At 38.9% G+C, this 19,535-nt stretch overlaps 1 protein-coding gene across 3 annotated transcripts in view; it reads left to right on the forward strand.

Moving 5' to 3' along the window:
* The window catches only part of MGAT5 (alpha-1,6-mannosylglycoprotein 6-beta-N-acetylglucosaminyltransferase), a 116,330-nt gene that overhangs the window by 60,738 nt on the left and 36,057 nt on the right, over positions 1 to 19,535 (forward strand). For all 3 annotated transcript variants that reach the window (XM_068687365.1, XM_068687367.1, XM_068687366.1), the window contains exons 5-9: positions 429 to 518; positions 11,960 to 12,031; positions 13,155 to 13,316; positions 15,071 to 15,240; positions 16,138 to 16,272. In XM_068687365.1, coding sequence (XP_068543466.1) covers positions 429 to 518; positions 11,960 to 12,031; positions 13,155 to 13,316; positions 15,071 to 15,240; positions 16,138 to 16,272 — 629 coding nt within the window. The remainder of the gene's footprint in view (positions 1 to 428; positions 519 to 11,959; positions 12,032 to 13,154; positions 13,317 to 15,070; positions 15,241 to 16,137; positions 16,273 to 19,535) is intronic.

Here is a 19,535-nt window from a genome sequence, read left to right on the forward strand (position 1 = left end):
AATGAATTATTTACTTCTGCAGAATTGGCATGTTCTTGGCAGAGTCAGATTGCTGTCTTGGTAACTAAAATGACCAGTTAATTTGCAGAGCATGTGTAACGGCGCAATGAAAGTCAGTTCCAGCCACACCCATGTGTATGAATCCCGATTATATTCTCCTTTTGGTATTTGCCTCTGCTTGCCTTGCTTACAGTTTGTGCAAATTGTACCCACACCTTACATGTAGTTCCTTCCCCACTGCAGTTGAATGCTGAGATGCAGTCTGCTGCAAAATATTCATAGAACTCTTTCTGTTATTTGTGGGTTTTATCAGTTTGGATATAGTGGCTTGCAGCTTTCCTTTGTTATTTGTGACTTCAGTATGAAATGGTATGTTTCAGAGAGATTCTGTGAGGCTTAAACATAACCCTGTTCTTGTTCTGTTTCAGTGGATGAAAGATATGTGGCGATCGGATCCCTGTTATGCAAGTTACGGTGTAGATGGGTCCACGTGCTCCTTTTTTATTTACCTCAGTGAGGTCGGTAATCTTTTTATCTGCATAAGGGGAATATCATAGTGCCTCACTAGCTTTTGGTAACTGTTTGTAAACATTTTTCAAAACAAATAGCTTTCTTCAGAAAAATTCTAGAAAGGAAAATAGTAAAACAGATTTTTTGGGAAGTATTTTGCTATTTTTCTTCAGTCTACCAGGTGTTTCTAGCATTGGAGAATTCAAATGTTTGTAACTGAAGTGATGTAAACAGCGACTGCTCAGTGAGTCCACACAAGATACCCTATAAAACTGAAGTGTGAAGATCAGTCATAGATCCTTGCCTCTGAATGCTTGGTGTTGTCTTCTATGTAGTTCCTAAGGTAGCAGTAGATAGGAATTCTAGGGGGAGGTGTTTGGAGTGTGAAATTTAGAAAGTGGTATGCGGTAGTACATCCTCCTAGGAAGCATGGTCACTTCCTGCTTAAAGCCCAGTTTTGCACACAGCTGAATAAGGTGCTTGCCCTGGTGTTTTTGTAGGTTTTTTTTTTCCATGGATCTCTCATTTCCTGAGCAATGCTTGTTTTCCAAGAAGAAATTCTGGCAAACAAGACTCACTGTGAACTCTGTCACTGGTTGGTGGTGTGTATGCCAGAAATAGTCAAATGTATTTGATGACTTGACCCCTTTCTTAATAGTAAAATTCTGATAATTTACAGCAATTGACTTGGGTAGAAGTTTTGATGCCTAGTGGCTTCCTAGTTGTACAAAACTGAGAGAGCCAGTGCGGTTACAGAATTGTGAACTGATTTTAATTACACAGTTTCTGCAGGATTCCAGGAGGAAGGGCTGGGTTTTTAAATTCTGTATCAGAGATGAAAACAGTAAGTCTGTTATATGAGTAACTCAGTTATAATGAAAGCAGATTCTGTTCAGTTACTCAGCTTGCTGTAGCTGAACTTTTCAGGGCACTGCTTTAGGCAGCATTAGTAGTTAAATGCGTGTCCAAAACACACATCTGAAGAAATAAAAAATGCTGGGTTTTGTCACAAATTTGACTCACTACATTGCTAGCACTTAGTGTTGATTTATTTATGGGCTATAAAGCTGGTGTAGGAAAAGATCCAGTATGACTGTGTTATTTATCCTGTTATTTTTCAAAAAAGCTGAAGGTACGGTTTCGTAGTCATCTGAAGCTGATCGAAGTTTCTACTAAAAGATTGTTGTAGCCTTAGTGGATTTATATTAGTGCAGTAGTATATTGTCAGCCAGCTGGTGCTTCATGTCTCTAATGCAAATGTATCTTAAAAATGAGAATACCTGTCAACTGAATGTGAGAATCTGGTATTCTTAAATGACAAATTTATTAGTTTGTGTTCCTGTTGAGTCACAGTATTTTCTGTGACAAACTTCTGTTTGATCATCAGCTTTGAAAACTAAGTTGATGCTGTTAGTTTTTTCATAATTGATCTTTCAGCTCATCCCTGTGGCAAAATGTGAGTAGCTCTTGCTCCTGATGTCGTATATTTCAGAATGCAGATGTACCTCGTGGTTATACAGATAACTACTTCTTAAGTGCATCGGTTACAGTACTGTGTTCTCCCACTCTAAAACAATGTGCCTCAGCTTGCCAGGAAGGCTGTTTGTGAAATACTCCTGTGTTGACAAAAACAACTTTCTTTTGCCTTTGAGAAGGGGATCCATTTTTAAAGTGTAGTGATATATAAAGAATGTTAAGTACAGAATCTTTTTATAAAATAACTTCTGAGAATTTTTGTTAGGTTCCTCATCAAATACTATTCCTCGTTAGTGAAATGCTATTTAGTGTAGTGTATCTTTATTGAGAACATAACAGTGCATGTAGGTAGATGTCGTTGTAGGCACACAAACACTTGGTCCTTCACACACCAATGAAGTTTATAAAGGTGTAGTGCCAGTTGTGGATTCCTACTGTCCTCAACCCTTCTTTCCTCACTTCTTATTGCATGTGGTAGCTATTCAGCGGCAACAGGTAGGACCTGCAGTCTTGGATCAGGACCACATTGTGTTATACTCATAAACAGTGCCAAATAGATAGTACCTTCCTCAAATGAACTGCTGAGCCTACAGAAACTAGTATAAGGGCCTTCTGATTTGCACCTGGAACTTGGTTACAGAAGCAGAAGTTGTACTTAAATTATTTTGTTCTGCTAAAGCTTCAAGGCTTTTAGGGAAATTTTGAATCAAACTTTCAGGAGCAGGGAAAAGTTACCACTTAAAACTACTCAATGCAGAACTTTATTACTTTATAACATTAAATATTGTATCATTTAGTCAGTAAACATTAAACCTTCTGGATAAAAAAAAATAAATGAATAAATAACAGTTCAGTTGTTATTCTATGAGTTGTTGACCTTTTGCTTTTAAGTTCACAGCTAGCAGGAAGTAGTATGAGAAAATTCTTTTTATTTTGCTAGTGGATGAAATGTATCTCGTAATTGTTAAATGGTATAAGAGGATTCATTCAGTTTGAGTTTTCAGAATGCTGTGAAATAAGCTAGTCTATTTGAAATAATTTTTAAATTGCGTAAACTGCCTACTGTGTGCATAAGAATGTATCAAATACTTTTACAAATATCATAGTTGTAAGGCCTTTTCCATGTTTCTGTCCTTACAGTCTGCTCTGTTACCTGTAATCTCTTGGAAGTTTAGTAGTATTTCTCTTAAAATTTAGCCAAGGTAACAGATACATTAAAGGAGATGTTTTTCCAATGTAAGGCTTGTGTCACTTCACAAGAGGGCAAATGGGTGTTTTTTTCAAGGGTGCAGGAAGCTGATTTTTTTTCTTTAGGAAGAAATGTAGAATTTGGGCAACTTGTTGCCTGATGGAACAAAGGTACAGTTAGCACCATTGTCTGTGGGTATATTTGGGAACTTCAGACTAAGGCCTTACATATTTTTTGGAAGTTTTGTCCCCGTGGCAGAATGTAAAACTAATATTGGTTGAGCATGTTATTAACCTTGAGTTTAAATTTGGCATTCTTAATCCTATGATTAATTCCATGATTAATGCCCAGCAGCAGAGGTTGAAAGCTTAAATGTTTGCGAATGCAAGCATGAAATGAAATTCTAATAACACTACAATGATGTGGATTTATGAGGTGTGTTGACTGCTAAGGATAACTGGAAATGCTACTGCAAGAGTAATTTGTCAAAGTGGACAGGGATGAAGAGTTGACAGTTTATAGTATGGTTGCACAGCTGAATGATAAATGTGCCTACAGAGCTCTCAAGTAAAAACCGCTGGTTTAAAACATCCAACTGTGTTAGGGTTCTGGCAGGTTATTACTGTTAAGATTTTTTTTTCACTTCAAGGTAACTATCTAGGAATAAAATAGTTGTGTATACATCTTCTGTTTGAAAAGGCAATATTAAATTATGTGTAGAATCACAGAATGGTTGGGGTTGGAAGGGAACTTAAAGCCCATCCAGTTCCATCCCCCTGCCCTGGATAGCGACACCTCCCACCAGCCAAGGCTGCCCAAAGCCCCATCCAGCCTGGTCTTGGATACTGCCAGGGATGGGGCAGCCACAGCTTTTCTGGGCAGCCTGGTCCAGGGCCTCACCACCCTTATAGAGAAGAATTCCTTCCTTATATTTACTCTAAGTCTCCACTCTTTCAGTTTAAAGTTTCATCGTAGGGGCCCCTGACAAAGAGTCCCTCCCCAGCTTTCCTGTAGCCGCCTTTAGGTACAGGAAGGCTGCTGTAAGGTCTGCCTGGGGACTTCTCTTCTCCAGGCTGAACAACCCCAATGCCCTCAGCTTGTCTTCATAGGAGAGGTGCAGTAGCCCTTTGATTATCTTTGTGTGTCTACTTTTGCTCTTAAAATCACTTCTACAATCTAGTGTGACAAGCACATGTGCTCTTTCATACTTTTTCAGGATCTGATTTTTTCTTCTAAAGCAATTCTATTAGGATGTTATGTTTAACTCACCTCTCTCTAGTAAAGTGATTTCAAACCTATAAACAGAGGAGCCCAGAATGTTACTTTTCATTGTGTAATATGGGTCAGAACCACAGAGACACAGTAATTTGCCCATGGTTTATGCAAAGCCTTAAAAACACAGCTAGGAATAAAACTGTCCTACACCCTGGTTATGTTGTCACCATGTATCTGCAAAACAGACACAGCACAGTGAAAATCCAAGTCGTCTTTTCTGCAGAGCCTGCACAAATGCAAGTATTAGCAGCTCTGCCTCCTCTGGTTTGCTTTTGACGGCGCTCCCGTAGGAGTACGAGTCATCGACAGCGAGCTTAACAGCTCTTCTCCTCTTCTCTTCTGGTGTCTTGGCTGCTTGAGCAGACTGGGAGGCGAGCATGGCAGCAGAGGGAAAGCAAGAAGCTGTCCAAGGCATTCAGGTTTAGTTTCTTTTATTATTTAAAGCTCTATCCTGTACAGACTTGCAGGTAAAGCTGCAAGGATGTTTCACTTCAAACCAGCTGCCTTGCTGGAGGCACCAGGTCACTCCTGGTGGATGATGCACAACTGTGCAGTACTCCAGTTGTGCTGGAGCCTTTGAAAGACTGGAGGAGAAACAAATGTCCTGAATAGCAAAACCAGACTTGTGTTTTCTGGAAGGAAAGAGCAAGGCAGGGATTAGAAATGGCAAAAGTTGAAAAGGAAGTTAAGCTAACTAAGGTTTCTGAATAATTGAGGGCATGGTTTCTTTTTAACTGTGATACAAACTTACCCACTGAGAAGAGGTTTCCCTTCTAACCTTATTTAGTTATCAAAAAAGCCAGTTGGTTAACACTGTGTCATTGCCACACTGGTTGATGGTTGGCATTGCTTCTGGTGAGAAATGTGTCAGAATGAATTTCTGGACAGTACAAGAACATGCTTCACTGCAAAATGTCAGTTTGCAGCTTAAGTATTAAACTTGAGCAAATATCTTCTAGAAAATAAATTCGGCACAGTTTCCCAGCTTAATAACAAAAGGTGGAGGGATCTTTTTGCTCCTTTTCTTCATTTAGAGATTTGTGTCCTCAGAGGACTGTCTGCCACCCAGGAGCAGGACTGCTGCTGTGCCTGCTGGTCAGCCGGTGGCTGTTGTGCAAGTTCCTGCAGCCCAGGGAAGCTCTCTCTGTTTTGCTCTTTTGTGTTCCCTTGAGATTTGAGGCAGGAGCTGGGCAGCTATCATGAGGATTCCAGGCTTTGGATCCCAAACTCACCTTTCAGGTGCAAGTGCAGTGTTTGGTGTTCTTTTTCAAAGTGGATCCAACACTTCAAAAGACTAAAAAGCTGTTTCAGCAACCAGTCGTTGAAACTTCTGTAGCTTTTGTGTTTCCTAGTATACCACTGGAGAGAATTCTTATTTTTAGTTCTCTAGATTTCATAGAACCAACACTTTTATTTATTTTTTTTACAGTAATATTATTTTTTATGCTGTGAAGGGGTGGAGTAGAACAATACAGACCAAAGGTGATTTTCAATGTGGACTTGTTCCCAGAATGCAGGCTGTAGTCTAAGGCATGTTTTAGTGAAATAGTGAAAACATCTGGTAATTACAGTTATGCAGGTTCCTTAAATCCTTGTGGTTTTGCTAGTTTACTGCAGTTTGCTAGCTTCTGTGTGGAAGTCCCATTTCCCCAGCTGCTGCTGCGTGTGTTAGATAATCTGTAACAATGAGGTGAGTTAGCGATTTCCACTTCTTCAGTGTAACGTAACATTACACCAACTTCCTTAAATACTAAAGCATTACTTAAAAAAAAAAAAAAAGACTAAAATAGCATTCTTGTCTGAAATGTAAATTAGCAAAAAGCTTGAACTGAACTTCTGCAGTTCCTAAGAAATTGAAATGCTGATGCTATTCAGTACTTTGTCCCCAAATCAGCCTGGATTTGGGAGATTGGAGCTCAGCTATCTTTTCTACCTTGGGCACTTTTTTAAAAAAAGGATTATTATTTTTCTGTCTTGTTGGAGGATGCCAGTGTAAGAGAGGGATAAAATTGAGCACACGTTACTGAAGTTAGATAAGAGACTGTTTGGGATTGCCTGTGGAAACAAACTCCCAGCGCTACCTGTATGCGCTTCTCAATTTCACTGAACAAGCTGGCAGTCATCTTACACACCACAGCTTTTGTCCCATCTTCAAAATGATTATGTATCACTGAGCAAATGCTAAACAAAATGTAGATGTTACAGCTTCTGGAGGAGCGGAGAAAGTCACCTTCCCAAAGGTAGCATTTCATTTGTCTCAAATGCCTAAATGGGTTTTCTAAGTGAACATTGAGTTATCTTCTCTGCCTACCTGCGTACTGTCCAATGAATTTCAAGATGCAGTCTTTCACCAGGTACTGCAGCGTTGTTTATTTCCTGCTCTTATTGACAGAAGATTGTTAATAGCAGCGCTTCGCCGTGGATTGAATTACACTGAGCAATAACTCCACTCACCCGAAGTGCAAACGCGCTTTAGTTTCCCCGTAGACGTGCTGCACCTTTCCTTCAGAAGAGTTCAAAATGAAGTTACTGCCAGGTGTTCAGCGAGTATCCTTCAGCTCCTGCTTTGTCCAACTCCCACTAGTGCTGTTTGTGAAAATATAAAGGACCTCCTGAAGTTGGGGATGTGGAGAGCCTCTGGCAGAGTACACTCCCATTCAGTTTGGAAATGCTCAGAGTGGCCTGTGCTACAGACACTTGCCAGCTTTTTAGGAGTGTAATCAAGGTCCTTGCTCTGTAATATAGCTGAGCACTGCAAGCCTGACATCTCCTCAGTTTCATTGTATTTCTGAGGAAGAATTATTGGAACAGATGAAAGCTGCAAAGCCTCTGAGATACTCTTCTGATTGCCTAGGTTTGTTTGGGGTTTGTTTTGTTCTTTTTTTTTCATGTTAACTCTATTGTTCAGTTTAAGCAGTTCAGAGCACTTTCTACTAATACCAGGAATTGTGTAGCAATTTGGGGCTTCTAAAGTAGCCTGTAAGCTAACCTTACAGGGCTATCTACATACGCTGTAGACAGCGCTGTGTCTCCTGTGATTCAGAATCAGGCAGGAGACGCTAGTCTTCTCAGGTGGACTTAGTCTCTTGAGCGTGATCAAAGGCTACCCAATACATTTGATTTGCGTTGAATTCAACACTAGTTACAGGAGGCACAGCTGTTCTTAGTCAGAAATATGACAGGAGAAAGATAAATATAGTCTGCTCTGACAAACAGCTTAGCATTTGTATCACTCATCCAAAAAATGGGCAGTCTTCAAATCTGCACTTGCTGCTTCCCAACAATCTCCTGTAACTGCTGTTCTGTGCTTTATCGCATCCTTCCTACCCAATCATGCAGAACAGCAGAGCACTCAGTTGCTATGGAGAGAAGAAGCTAGAGGAAGAACCGATGCTAACCCAGGGAGAGTAAGGCTGTCCTGGAAAGCACAAAGAGAAGTCCCAGTTCCTTCTTCAGGGATTAGTTTGTTTTTTTTTCTTAAATGATCAAGTAAAATGCGTAAACTAGTTGAAAGGCAAGATCTGAACAAATACTGCTGCCCTCCTTCCTTTTGTTCAGACTTGTGGCTTTTGGCCAAGTGGTTATCTGTAACTAAACAAACACAAAGCTGCAGTGTTTGTACATTTCTGACAGATTTCATCTAGACACGCTTTAGTGATAAAGTAATCATTTGTCATCGTTTCCCATGACAAGGAAAACATCCGTAACAGCAAGCAACAATACCATGTTTGTAACTCCATACTGCAGCCTTATGCACATTCTGTGTAGTCTTGCTATTTATAATCATGTATATGTGTGTATGTATGTGTATGCACATGGATTTTTCTGTTGTACCTGCCACATGATCATAAAGATTGCTGGCCCAGGACAAGGTACACTTCTGAGCTGTTGCATTTCCTGCACACTTTTTTTCATTAGTTAGGTGGTACAGTCTAAAATTAACCAAGGCAGTATTTTTTTTTTCACGTCCCACTGCAGCAGCTTCCAGAAGATGTTTTGCAACACAAATCCTTAATTCAACCCCTTATGTTCCCCAGCATGTTGCTGTCTCATCCCTCATAGCTTCAACAAAAGCTAATGGGTCCCACAGGAAAACTTCTTTTGGGCACCACGAGAGCAAGGGGAGAGAAGGAGGCTCCAAGCATCAGGTCTCTTCCCTGAGCAGGCATTGCTGTTGGTGCTTGGCTATAAGGCCAAGGAGATTAAAGGCCTTCGCTCAAACCGATCTGAATGGTTTTCGCCCACATTTATAATTGGAGGTTACTGCTCCAAGAGGTAAAACACAGTTTCTGAGAGAAAGATCATTGTCGCTGAAATGCGGAAGGATGCTCAGAGCACCTCCCTCTGTTTTCGGAGAAGTTGGCTTGGCAGTGGTTACTGGGCTGAAGCTGAGATGAGCAACTGTGGGGCTTGCTCAGAACTGATGAGCACAGTAACTGTCTGCTCCAGACCGTATTTGGTCACACAAGGCAACCAAGGAAATTACTGAACCCTTTGAGGTTTCATTTTGAGTGAGAGGAATCCTTGTGCTATTCTCTGTGAACCCTGGGCAACCTGTGCCGGTGCCCCACCAACCTTCAAGAACATCTTCGTAATGTCTGATCTAAATCTCCCCTCTTTCAATTCAAAGTCATTACCCTTTGTCCCATCACTACATCCCTGACAGAGTTCCTCCCCTGCTTTCCTGGAGGCCCTTGCAGGTACTGGAAGGCTGCTGCCATCCAAAACCATGGCTAACTGGAGGCTTCTTACTTGAAACGCATAGGAAAATACAATCGTTGTGTTTCCTGAGGAAAGCTGCAATTAAAATTTAGCAGCCTGATAGTTCTTGTGTAGGTAACATCACATCAACAGGCTGTTACATTCTGCAGTCGAAGCCTGTCAGTGCTATTGTTTCCCTTTCCAGTAACTTGACAAAGCCTCTCAAGTTTTAGATAACTTGTGTAGTTGCCTAGGCTGAAATCCCTCTCTCCGCTGCCAAAGAGCATAAATCATTGATCATCTGTTGCTCGCACTGAGCAGGGAAGCAAGAACCTGAAACAGAGAAATCTCTCTGCTCCCCCTGAAAACCTCGTCTTCGTTAGAAGTGTGATATTTCTTGAGTGCTAGGCACCTTTATAAGCACAGGTATTACAGCGTGCGTGGGCTTCTCTACTATAGCTTTTCACTTCTGCTTTCTTCATTCCGTGTCTGTGATGGTATCTCCGTGTTCTGAAAGTTACTTCTGAGTAAGCTGCAGTGTGTGTGTTGAGCCCTGCCGTGGCTCTGATCACCTTCTGATTTTCCTCTCTCTTTTTGAACCGCTGCATGGTAATTCCAGTTCTTTCTTTAATTGCCTGCAGAATTCACTTTTGTTTTGATCAACACAACAGTATTTTGGCTGTTTTGGTCATCATAATGTTTTCTTCCTGGAGGCGTGTGCGCCTCTGCTGGTTATTGCTCAAAACTACCTGAAAGTCACTTCTAGGTTACACCTGGCTTGGTGAGTGTGTCAGTCAGTGCTTTGCCTCTCCAACCCTGCTTCCCCATGAGTCAGTAGATTAAGTTAATACAGTGATTATCTTCTTTCCCCTCCTCCTGTACATCACATTTTTAGTCTTCAACTTTGCTTTCCGGGTGCTCCTGTTCATTATTATCCCACATCTAACAGCTCTCACTTTGTGAGCCACTGGCTTAGCAAAATGTGCAAATCCTCTCCTTTTTCTATAAGAGAATGCCTCTGCGTTCTTCCTACTGCATTTACAACTCCTGAAAATAATGAGACAACCAGAATGCTTTGAAGAGTATGTGTTTAAAAATCTTCTGGTGAGCCACGTTATGGTTTTTTTTGTAGTTTTTTTTGTTACTGTTTTCAAATGAAAAGAGGAATTGACTAAACGCCAATATGGAAAAAATGAATGCTAGACCAGTTGTGATATATCCTTGAGTCTACTCCTGCAATGTTCATCCCTGAGCTGAAATGCAGCATTTTGATTTAGATTAGAAGGAAAATGGAATATTACTAAAAGCACAAAGGTACTGTATTGTTCAGCATGATGCCCCATGGTGTAGGGCGTCCCTTTGGGCAGCTTGGTCCAGCTGTCCTGGCTGTGTCCCCTCCCAGCCCCTGGCTGGCAGGGCAGCCCCAGGAGCTGAGCAGTCCTTGGCTCTGGGTGAGCCCTGCTCTGCAGCAGCTGAAACACTGCTGTGTTATCACTGCTATTTTCATCAAAAATTCAAAACACAGCACTGGGTGAGCCTCTGTGAAGAAAATTAACTCTGTCCCAGCCAAAGCCATGACAGGAGAAGAGAGAAATTGAGACTGTGTACAGTTTTTAATACAAATGTTTCCTAGTAGCGATTCCACAGCTAAAGCTAGGACTGTTAATTGCTACAATTTCTAGTATCCTTCCAGAGCTGGAGATAATGAATAATCAGGTATTTCAAACAAGGTTGTTCATGTCATGGCTTTCAAACGTTGCATTAAGTATGTTGGGTAGATGAATTCATAGCATTCAAATTAAGGCTTTTATGTAATTTGTCAAAGAAAACTACGCTCGATATGTTTCTTCTTTTTAATGAGGTTGTGATATTTGCTAATTTATTATTTTCATGTGACTGGTTTTCTAGGCAATCGTTCAGTTTTGAGGTATCAATCTCTAATGCTTCAGGCTTACAGGTCTGTGACTGGAGGGACCCTCCCTTTTTGCAATACAGTTCTGTTTCTGTTGTGCTTTCATGGTTTGCCTCCAACAGTGAAATTCCTTCACAACACTGAATGGGCTGATTATTTGATGTGGGTTGTACAGATTCCACAGGACAAGTGAGATTCCTATGGAAAGTGCAGGCACTTTCAGTGACTTGTGTCCATTTGCTGTTTCTTCCTTACCTACTAGCCGTTGTTTTTCTAGTAGACAGTGGTAGTACTGTATTTGCATGGATTGTTTCTCTCAGAATTATGGCTATTAGTACTTGTGGATACCGTTACCTAAGTTATTATCCTATTACTTATCAAATAAGATTTTTTGGTGAAGTAATCTTTCTTTCAATTTTTTGTCTAGATTTCTACAAGGTAGAACTCCAATCCTTGTTTTTTGGTCCTTGTTTTTTCTCAGTCTTTTTATAGAGATATCCTAGGCAGATGGGAAATGTGTATTTATAGAATACATATTTTGTAAGGTCTAGAAGCACAGAAAACTCAGTGCTTTTTGAAAATAATTTAGGACCTGCTCAGAAAAAGCATTTAGCAGCTGACCTCTGACTTGAAAGGGTTTTCTGTTATGTATTCATTATCATGAATGAATATCTAAATGCTACTTTTAGTTGCAAATTTGCAAGGTTAAAGTAGAATTGAATTGCAAAAAGTCTTCTTAAGCTTCTCTTAGAAGTCAGGTTTTGCCATGCAGTGACTTACTAATCAGCTGATGTTGTATTCAAACCATAGGAAAGTGCAACATAAAGGCAGTCAGAGTTTGGTAGAGGAGCTGAAAGTAAAATAGAATTGTTTGTTTTAATTTAATTGTTTTGCAGGTTGAAAATTGGTGTCCTCGTTTACCTTGGAGAGCAAAAAATCCTAATGAAGAAACCGATCAAAAAACAGTGGTAAGAAAAACATTAAAACATGAGTGTTGAGTAACTGTTCACTCAAAAGACCCTGGGAGCCTGTGCCACATAAATGCTAGTAAGACTAGAATTTACTATTGTTATTCCTCAGCTCCTCAAAACTGAAGGGCAGCTTCCTTGACTGTGTATATGTAGCTTGTCACATATTTTCTCCAGTCATACTGCAGTCTTGGTGGCAGATTTCCACTAAAAACATTTAAGTGTTCTAGTTTATGTAGCGTTGTACACTACATAACACAGACACTGAGAAAATTTGCAAATCTATAGACCATTCACCAGTATTAAGTGACCATATGTGAAACTATCTGTTTTTATTATCCCATAAATCTGGGCTTTATATAAAACAATGCTGTAACAGAAAAGGCCTACGTACATTTCAGTTTTGTAAGGTTTTGATTTTTTCCTTGAGAAATAACTCAGTATGCAGTAGAGTTTTTAAACTGTTACAGCCTAATTATGTAGCACTTAGGTATTTTAAGATAATTATTGGGCTGCAAATGAACATCGCCTATAGATTTTGGTGTAGAATGTCATACTTAGTAAAAGCAATTGTTTTGCATCAGTCTGGCTTTCGGATGAATATTTCTTTTTAAAGGAATACTGTAGCAATGTTTCTGCCTTAATGTTATTGTAAGAGCCTTCCTTGTATTTTGAAGATTCATGATGATATCTGAATCCTCAGTGTAATTTTCTGAATTTATATTGTGTCCTAGAGATACTTTTAGACTCCTTTTGCAAACACACGAACAAAACTAAATCTTGTACTGCAGAAATAAATACATGGTGAAACATTGCAAATATACTCCAGTGCTAATAAGTACTACTAACAAAAATAACTGTAATTTATATGGCTTAGAAATGTCCATTTAAATGGACATGGGAGGAGCCCAATTTCCATCTTGCTACAACCTCTTCTAAGGTAATTGCAAAGTAAAATCTTGACTTTAGCATAAGAAGCATTATCCTTTTTTGTTTGCTTTTATTTTATTTTTTTTTACACCAAATAATGTAAAGAAAAACTCATGTTTGTGTAGTTTCATCACTTCTGAAAGGTACACACAATAACATTGTTTTTTTGTTTGTTTTAATGACTTAATTGAAGGCTGAAATTCGTATCAACTTTGATCCTCTCTACAAAATGATGTCAAGGCATGAGGAATTCAGGTGGATGATGTTACGCATCAGACGAATGGCTGATACCTGGATTGAAGCAATTAAATCACTTGCAGAAAAGCAAAATTTGGAGAAGAGAAAACGAAAGAAGGTAAGTTAAAACATTTTTTAGCACTTGCCACTTGCAAACATTTGCCTTAAATAAGCTAAATTTTCCAAAAGTAACTTTGGAGCAGGAATACCAAGTATGAGTAAAAGGCTCATGTTCGTACATTTGTCTCTTTTCAATGAGTATTTTGTTGTTTGGAATTATTTGTAAAATGGATTTGTGTTAGTATACATCCAGTAAGTCAGTCTTTGAATAAGTTTTCTAACATCTTTAATTTTGGATAAAAGAGAAGTTATGCAGAAGGTTTTAAAGAAATGAACTATAAATTCACCACAAACTGATTACACTGGAATGTTTTACATAGTTGTAGAAAACAACAGTTGTATATTTCCTTTGTCCACAACTAAAATCTTACGTGGCATCTTTCTGGTTTGGGTTGGAGTAGGCTTGAAGTTGATCACAACTTTCAATCAGATTTCTTTTGATTTGTAGTGAGTCCAGTTTAAAGTCTGTGAGACTCTTGAAATCAACAAGTCTATTTTATTTGAATTATTTTTTTAATTACTTCAATTAGTTAAGATAAAGCTGAAGCTCTTAAACGCAGAAATTTCCCTTCCTGTCTTGTGCTTACTGGAGCCAATCCTGAGCGACAGTCAGAGTTGTGTTCCTGTCCCCTCAGAAGGCTGCCTGTCTGTGGCTCAGCTCCTTGCTTGCGATCCTCAGTCCCTGCAGGAGACCTGGGCTCCATATTGTGGCTCTCGTGTTTGTCACTTATCATAGTCCTTGTGGAGGCTCACTCTCTGTCAAGGAGCAATGCTTTTCTTTCAAGCAGCAGTGCAGCCTGTTTTATTAAAGAAATATAACATCTGAGAATACAGAAACTCAGAAATAAACAAAAGCAGCACTGTCCTGTATAGGCAGTTTTGATGGGATGTTCTAGTGCTTATTCTTTGCTTTTAAAAGTCCTTTAAGGTCTTTAAGGTCTTTTTTAAGACCTTTAAAGTCTGCAAACATATGGTGATTTCATTTTAATGTGCCCAGTTCTCTTCTGGGAGCAGAGATGAGAACAAGATGTTTTTATGAATGCTGCTTCTTTTTTAAAGAGTGAAGGATAAGGTTTTTGGTGTTTGGGGTTTTATGTTTGGCACTATATGTATCAACACTCAAAGAGTAGTCCAGATGTGTAGCGAAGTGTTTGAACTTGGCTGTTGTGCTCTATTAGAAAGGCAAGCACAGATTTCAAGGAACTTTAGAGAAAACTCTCCTCCAGTGGCAGTGCAGAAAAAGGTTGATAAAGCATCCTGTCATTCTTACGCAATCTTTCCAAGTTCCTTAATGGCTCATCCAAAAGAACATACTCTTCCTGGACCAAATTGTCCTGTTGCATAAGCGGGAATATCCTACTTGAGAATATAAGTGGTTATTCAAACAAAAGAAATTAATGTGAACCACAACTTACTTTCTGTGCAGAATTACATGTTGTTTTGTGAATAACACTGATTTAAGCGTTTTGTAACTGATCTGCTGGCATATTACAGTGCAAAAGAATATAGTAACATTCTTACAATTACTGTTCCAGAGATCTATTACAGAATTAAATTATTTACAGGGTCTCCAATTAGGGTGGAGGTGTTACGTTGTTGTTGTTGTTGATTGTTGTTCTTGTGTGTTTGGCTTCATTGTTTGGTTGTTTTTTTGTGTGTGTCCATAGTGGGAATTTAAGAGAGAGAAAATGCTGTGAAGTATGCTAGTTGTATGTTTAATGTTGGTAACTAACATACAACTTTTCTTTTCAGATTCTTGTTCATCTGGGGCTTTTGACGAAAGAATCTGGATTCAAGATTGCTGAGAATGCATTTAGTGGTGGCCCACTTGGTGAATTAGTCCAGTGGAGTGATTTAATTACATCTCTCTACTTACTGGGCCATGACATCAGGATTTCAGCTTCTCTGGCAGAGCTCAAGGAGTAAGGAGATTACTTTCAATTTTGAAACTGGAATACAAAAAAAATAAAATCGGAAATTGTAAACTCTTGAAGCTTCTATTAACAAAGTGTATAATTTCTTGAAGCATAAAATGAAAGTGATAATTCACTAAACAGACAATAAGATTATTTTCATGAGCTAAATATGTGCTATAAAAGGATAATGTGTTTTCATTGTAGCTTCAGGCTCATGAGACTTCATAAATGAATGCTGTAAAATTCAGACTAAGCAGCTTATTCTTTAACATTCCAGGTGCTTTAACCAGCTGCAGTAAGAAGTTTTACAGATTATCCTAATTCTGTGTCCTCTTCTTCAGTTTTTACTATTCTTCACTCAGTATCTGATTTTAACATAGAGGTTTTAATCCTTTAAACAGATTACTTTTGATGTAGTTAATTGCTTATGTTAGGTCACATTGCTGCCTCACTCATCTTTGTCTTGCTTTACATGAGACGTTCAGCATTAAGCATAATACAGCTATTTTAAGGTTGGGAACATGCACCTTTTCCGTAGCTTTCATTTTTTTAAAACATGACAGCATCATTTTGTAGAGAGCTCTTATTCCATCAAGCTGCCAATAGAAGAAATTATTTCCAATCATTTCAGAACACTATTTTTAAACATTCAGATCGTACTATTATTTTTTTTTTAAGTGGATGGGATTTTTAGTGAAATTAGCTCTTTACTGATGCATATGCAGCTCTTTAATAAATGCTGAGGATCTTTAGCATTTGAATGTTTCTATATAGTTACTGATTTGGAAGAGATAAAACTAAGGCCTTTGTGAAAAGGTGAATTATTGGTATAAGTAATATAGCATGAATTTCAAGGTTGGTCTGAAAATAATACTTTTCCATGTTCCTTCTTTTTCCGTTTAGGATTATGAAGAAGGTTGTAGGTAACAGATCTGGCTGTCCTACCCAGGGAGATAAAGTTGTAGAACTCATTTACATTGATATTGTGGGACTCACTCAGTTTAAGAAAACCCTTGGTCCATCGTGGGTACATTACCAGTGAGTATAATATTTATTTGACCTCTAAACTGCTTTGTTGAAGAGCTTTTGTGGAATAACATGTAAAAATACTAAAGTGGGTACGCTTACATGAATTGGAATTTATTTAAAAGTAAAAATACGGTTCTCTGTTGTCCTTCATTCTTAAGAATAAAGCAACTGTTACCTGTTTGTTGCATACCAGATGTAAGGCCCTCCCCACGCATGTATGGAATACTTGTTGTAGATCAAAGCATTTTTAATCTTAATGAATTATATTGCTGAGTCATCATCTTTGTCTGTCTCTTCTTCATCCCCTCTCCCAAGTTTTGTTCTTCCCATCTATTTGTAAATTAATAGATGGGCTGAAAGATTATTGAATTTTGCTGTTGAGTTGGAGCAGAACATGCATGTTTTGCTTGTCTGTGTTTGTCTCCATACTGGATTGATGGTTGTGGGGATTTATCTATTTAAATTTTATTGTTTAACAACAATGTCATATTTTCTGTCCCATCCCTAAAAATGCTGGGGGCAGAATTGTCTTCACTAGTAATTCTAAAGAATAAATCTGCTGTTAACTGCAGTTGCTGTTGCTTCTGTAATCTATAAGCATTTTTCCATTAGGGATGGAAGATGGTTGTCACAAGAAATTACTTGGAATGGCCTTCTTATTGTCTGCGGTTTTAGAACCAGATTTCTTTTTGTCAATATGTTTAAATGAGCAAGCCTCACACATGTTGCATTGATATAGATCAGCATGAAATAAAACCAAACCTAAATCACTGACTTTGATTTATTTTTTTTAGACCTAATCAAATTAGCTGTGTTTTATGATCTGTAAAGTCCAGTAAATCCTAGCTGAGGGAAGAAATTGAAAGGTTCTCTGAAGGCAGAAGAATTGTGTTTCTTTCTACTTCAGGATTTGCTAGAACATTGCATCTTTTCAGCATAATTTTAAATAAAAGTACTGCGATTAACGTCGCATATTAGATTACTCTTAATCTCTTTTTTAAAGTAGAGGAGTAAACAGATACTTGGGTTTTTAGGAGCCTGCTAATAAAGCTAATCCCATTTTCCACTGAGCTAGTGTTGGCTGTCTGTCTGCCAGATGTAATTGTCATTAGGCGATCACATACGGTATTGTGGTCGGGATAGAAAACCAGGCTTAGGAAATTGTAACCAAAAGGGAAGAAGCGTTTTAAATTTCTACTTGGCATATTCTGTAGCAAAGATGGTGGAAATGCAGCATGACATTGAGTTTATTAGATCAGCTCTTCAATTGTTCTTGCTTGTTTCATGAATCATTAAATCTTAAGCTGCCAATCTGTTTTTCATTGATTCCTAATTTGTAGTAATGACTGACTTTTTTTTTTGTTTAAGGAGAGAAGAATTAAATTTCACTGTAAATACATACGTTAGGCAGTATGAGATGTTTTTTATCTATGCTTTTGAGGAAGAAAAAATACCACTAGTTCTCTTCCACAGCCAGCATTGTGTATCTGGGGATTGAACAGGACCTCATCAGGTATATACTGTTGTAGATCAGGTGTATTTATCTTTCTTGAGAGATTTTTGCCTAGTCTCTTAGAGAAGACTCCAAAAGACGCCACAGTATTTCATACCTTAAAGAGAAGTTTAATAGTATCTTTCTTGGCTTGATCTCTTGCAAACTGCATGTTCCTGCTTATCCCCCATGGTTTCAGAAAATAAATTACTTCCTCCCTCTCTCTGCCAGCTTGTAGAATATCTTATGTACTGTGCTTGTTTCAATTTGCCTTCTCTCCCCTGCCCCCACATAAATAAATAAATTCAGAGGTTTGGATCACTCCTTATAATTCAGGTTTTCATTGCATTTGCTGGGGATCTCTGTAGTTACTTGATACTGTTCTTCAAGGTTAGTGTAGAAAACAGGGTCCAGAGTCTAGCAGAGACTATCAGAGAAGAAGAATTGATTCTTAGTTTCAAGTAAGCTGTCTCCTGTTAAATGATCCTGTTGCAACCTTTTTTCTTTCAGCATCATGAGTTCCCTCATAAAGTTTGTCATAATAGTATTTTTAAGTTAAGAGAGTAAGCCTGGTATAAAAGATCGTATTTACGTATTCTTGTTGAATGCATTCCAGTAAAACAAGCATTATCACCTATAAAGCTGCCTCGTAGGCTTTGTTCTTCACAAACTTCTCTTCCTCACTCATTAGTATCTAATGTCAGCAGGAAAGATTTTTTTTGTCTCGAAAGAGGTGTCTTGTTTTACGCCATGTAGTTCAGCAGACACGTGCTGGTCAGCTTAGTCTTGTGTGCAGACCAGACTCAAATACAAATAAAAGGTGTTTATTCGCTTCAGATTGAAGTAGAGCGGTAGAATTAACCTGTGCCTTCAGAACAGGCTCTTCATAAGAGCGCAGTATGTAATCTTTGGGTGAACTTGAGCCCCGAGGAAAGTTTTGGCTGTCTCAAATCAGGTTTCTAGGACTGGTAGCTCACAAAAATGCCCTGCTGTGAGAGGTGAGTGCTTCTCAGCAGCTGGAATACCGCGTTGTACTTCTGAGGTCTGTAGCACCAGTGACTCCTGATAGTATGTGCTTTATCTGGGGTATAACTGTGCTACAAATAGCAGGAATATATCAAAACAGATTTCATTTGTTCCGAGCACTGTATTGTCAAGCAGAATGCCTGGACAAGCTGCATTTTTCTCTTCTGAAGTTTGGATATTTGAATGCAGTTCACATGCAATGAAGCAACATAAAAATTAGTGGCTTAATATAGATTGAGGGGTGCAGCTCATTGCTTTTCTTGTCACCCGCGTCCTCTGTACAGCGCAGATGAATCTGGTATTTTTTCATTTTTCTACAGCCTCTCTAGCAATGACTCATTCCCATATGCCTAAAATCTAACTGGCTTTATTCTTGAAACAAATGAACATGACAGGTATCCTGCAAAATGAGCAACATTCCTGCTGTTTACGTGTTTTCTAGAATACGTCTGTTTTAGGAGGGATATTTTCTGACTAAGTTCTTACGTTTTTGAATTTAAGTAGTGAGGGGCCTGAAAAAATACGTGCGTCTGCAGAGCTTGCTGTAGGCAGACGTGAGCTTGGCTGGGCATGAGCCAAAGCAGTCTGGAGTCTGTGTATGTGTGCAGGCATGTTGCTGTGCCTGAGCTCAGTGCACCTACAGAGCTTCTGCACCAGAACTGCTTGGGTTTTGACCGGCTTGCTCCCAGGAAAATGTCTGCTGTCTGTCTGCAGCCACATGCCCTTCATTTAGCAGTGCTTGCTGGCATAGGTG

This window comes from Anas acuta, chromosome 6 (assembly GCF_963932015.1).
Source record: "Anas acuta chromosome 6, bAnaAcu1.1, whole genome shotgun sequence".
NCBI classification, from domain to species: domain Eukaryota; kingdom Metazoa; phylum Chordata; class Aves; order Anseriformes; family Anatidae; genus Anas; species Anas acuta.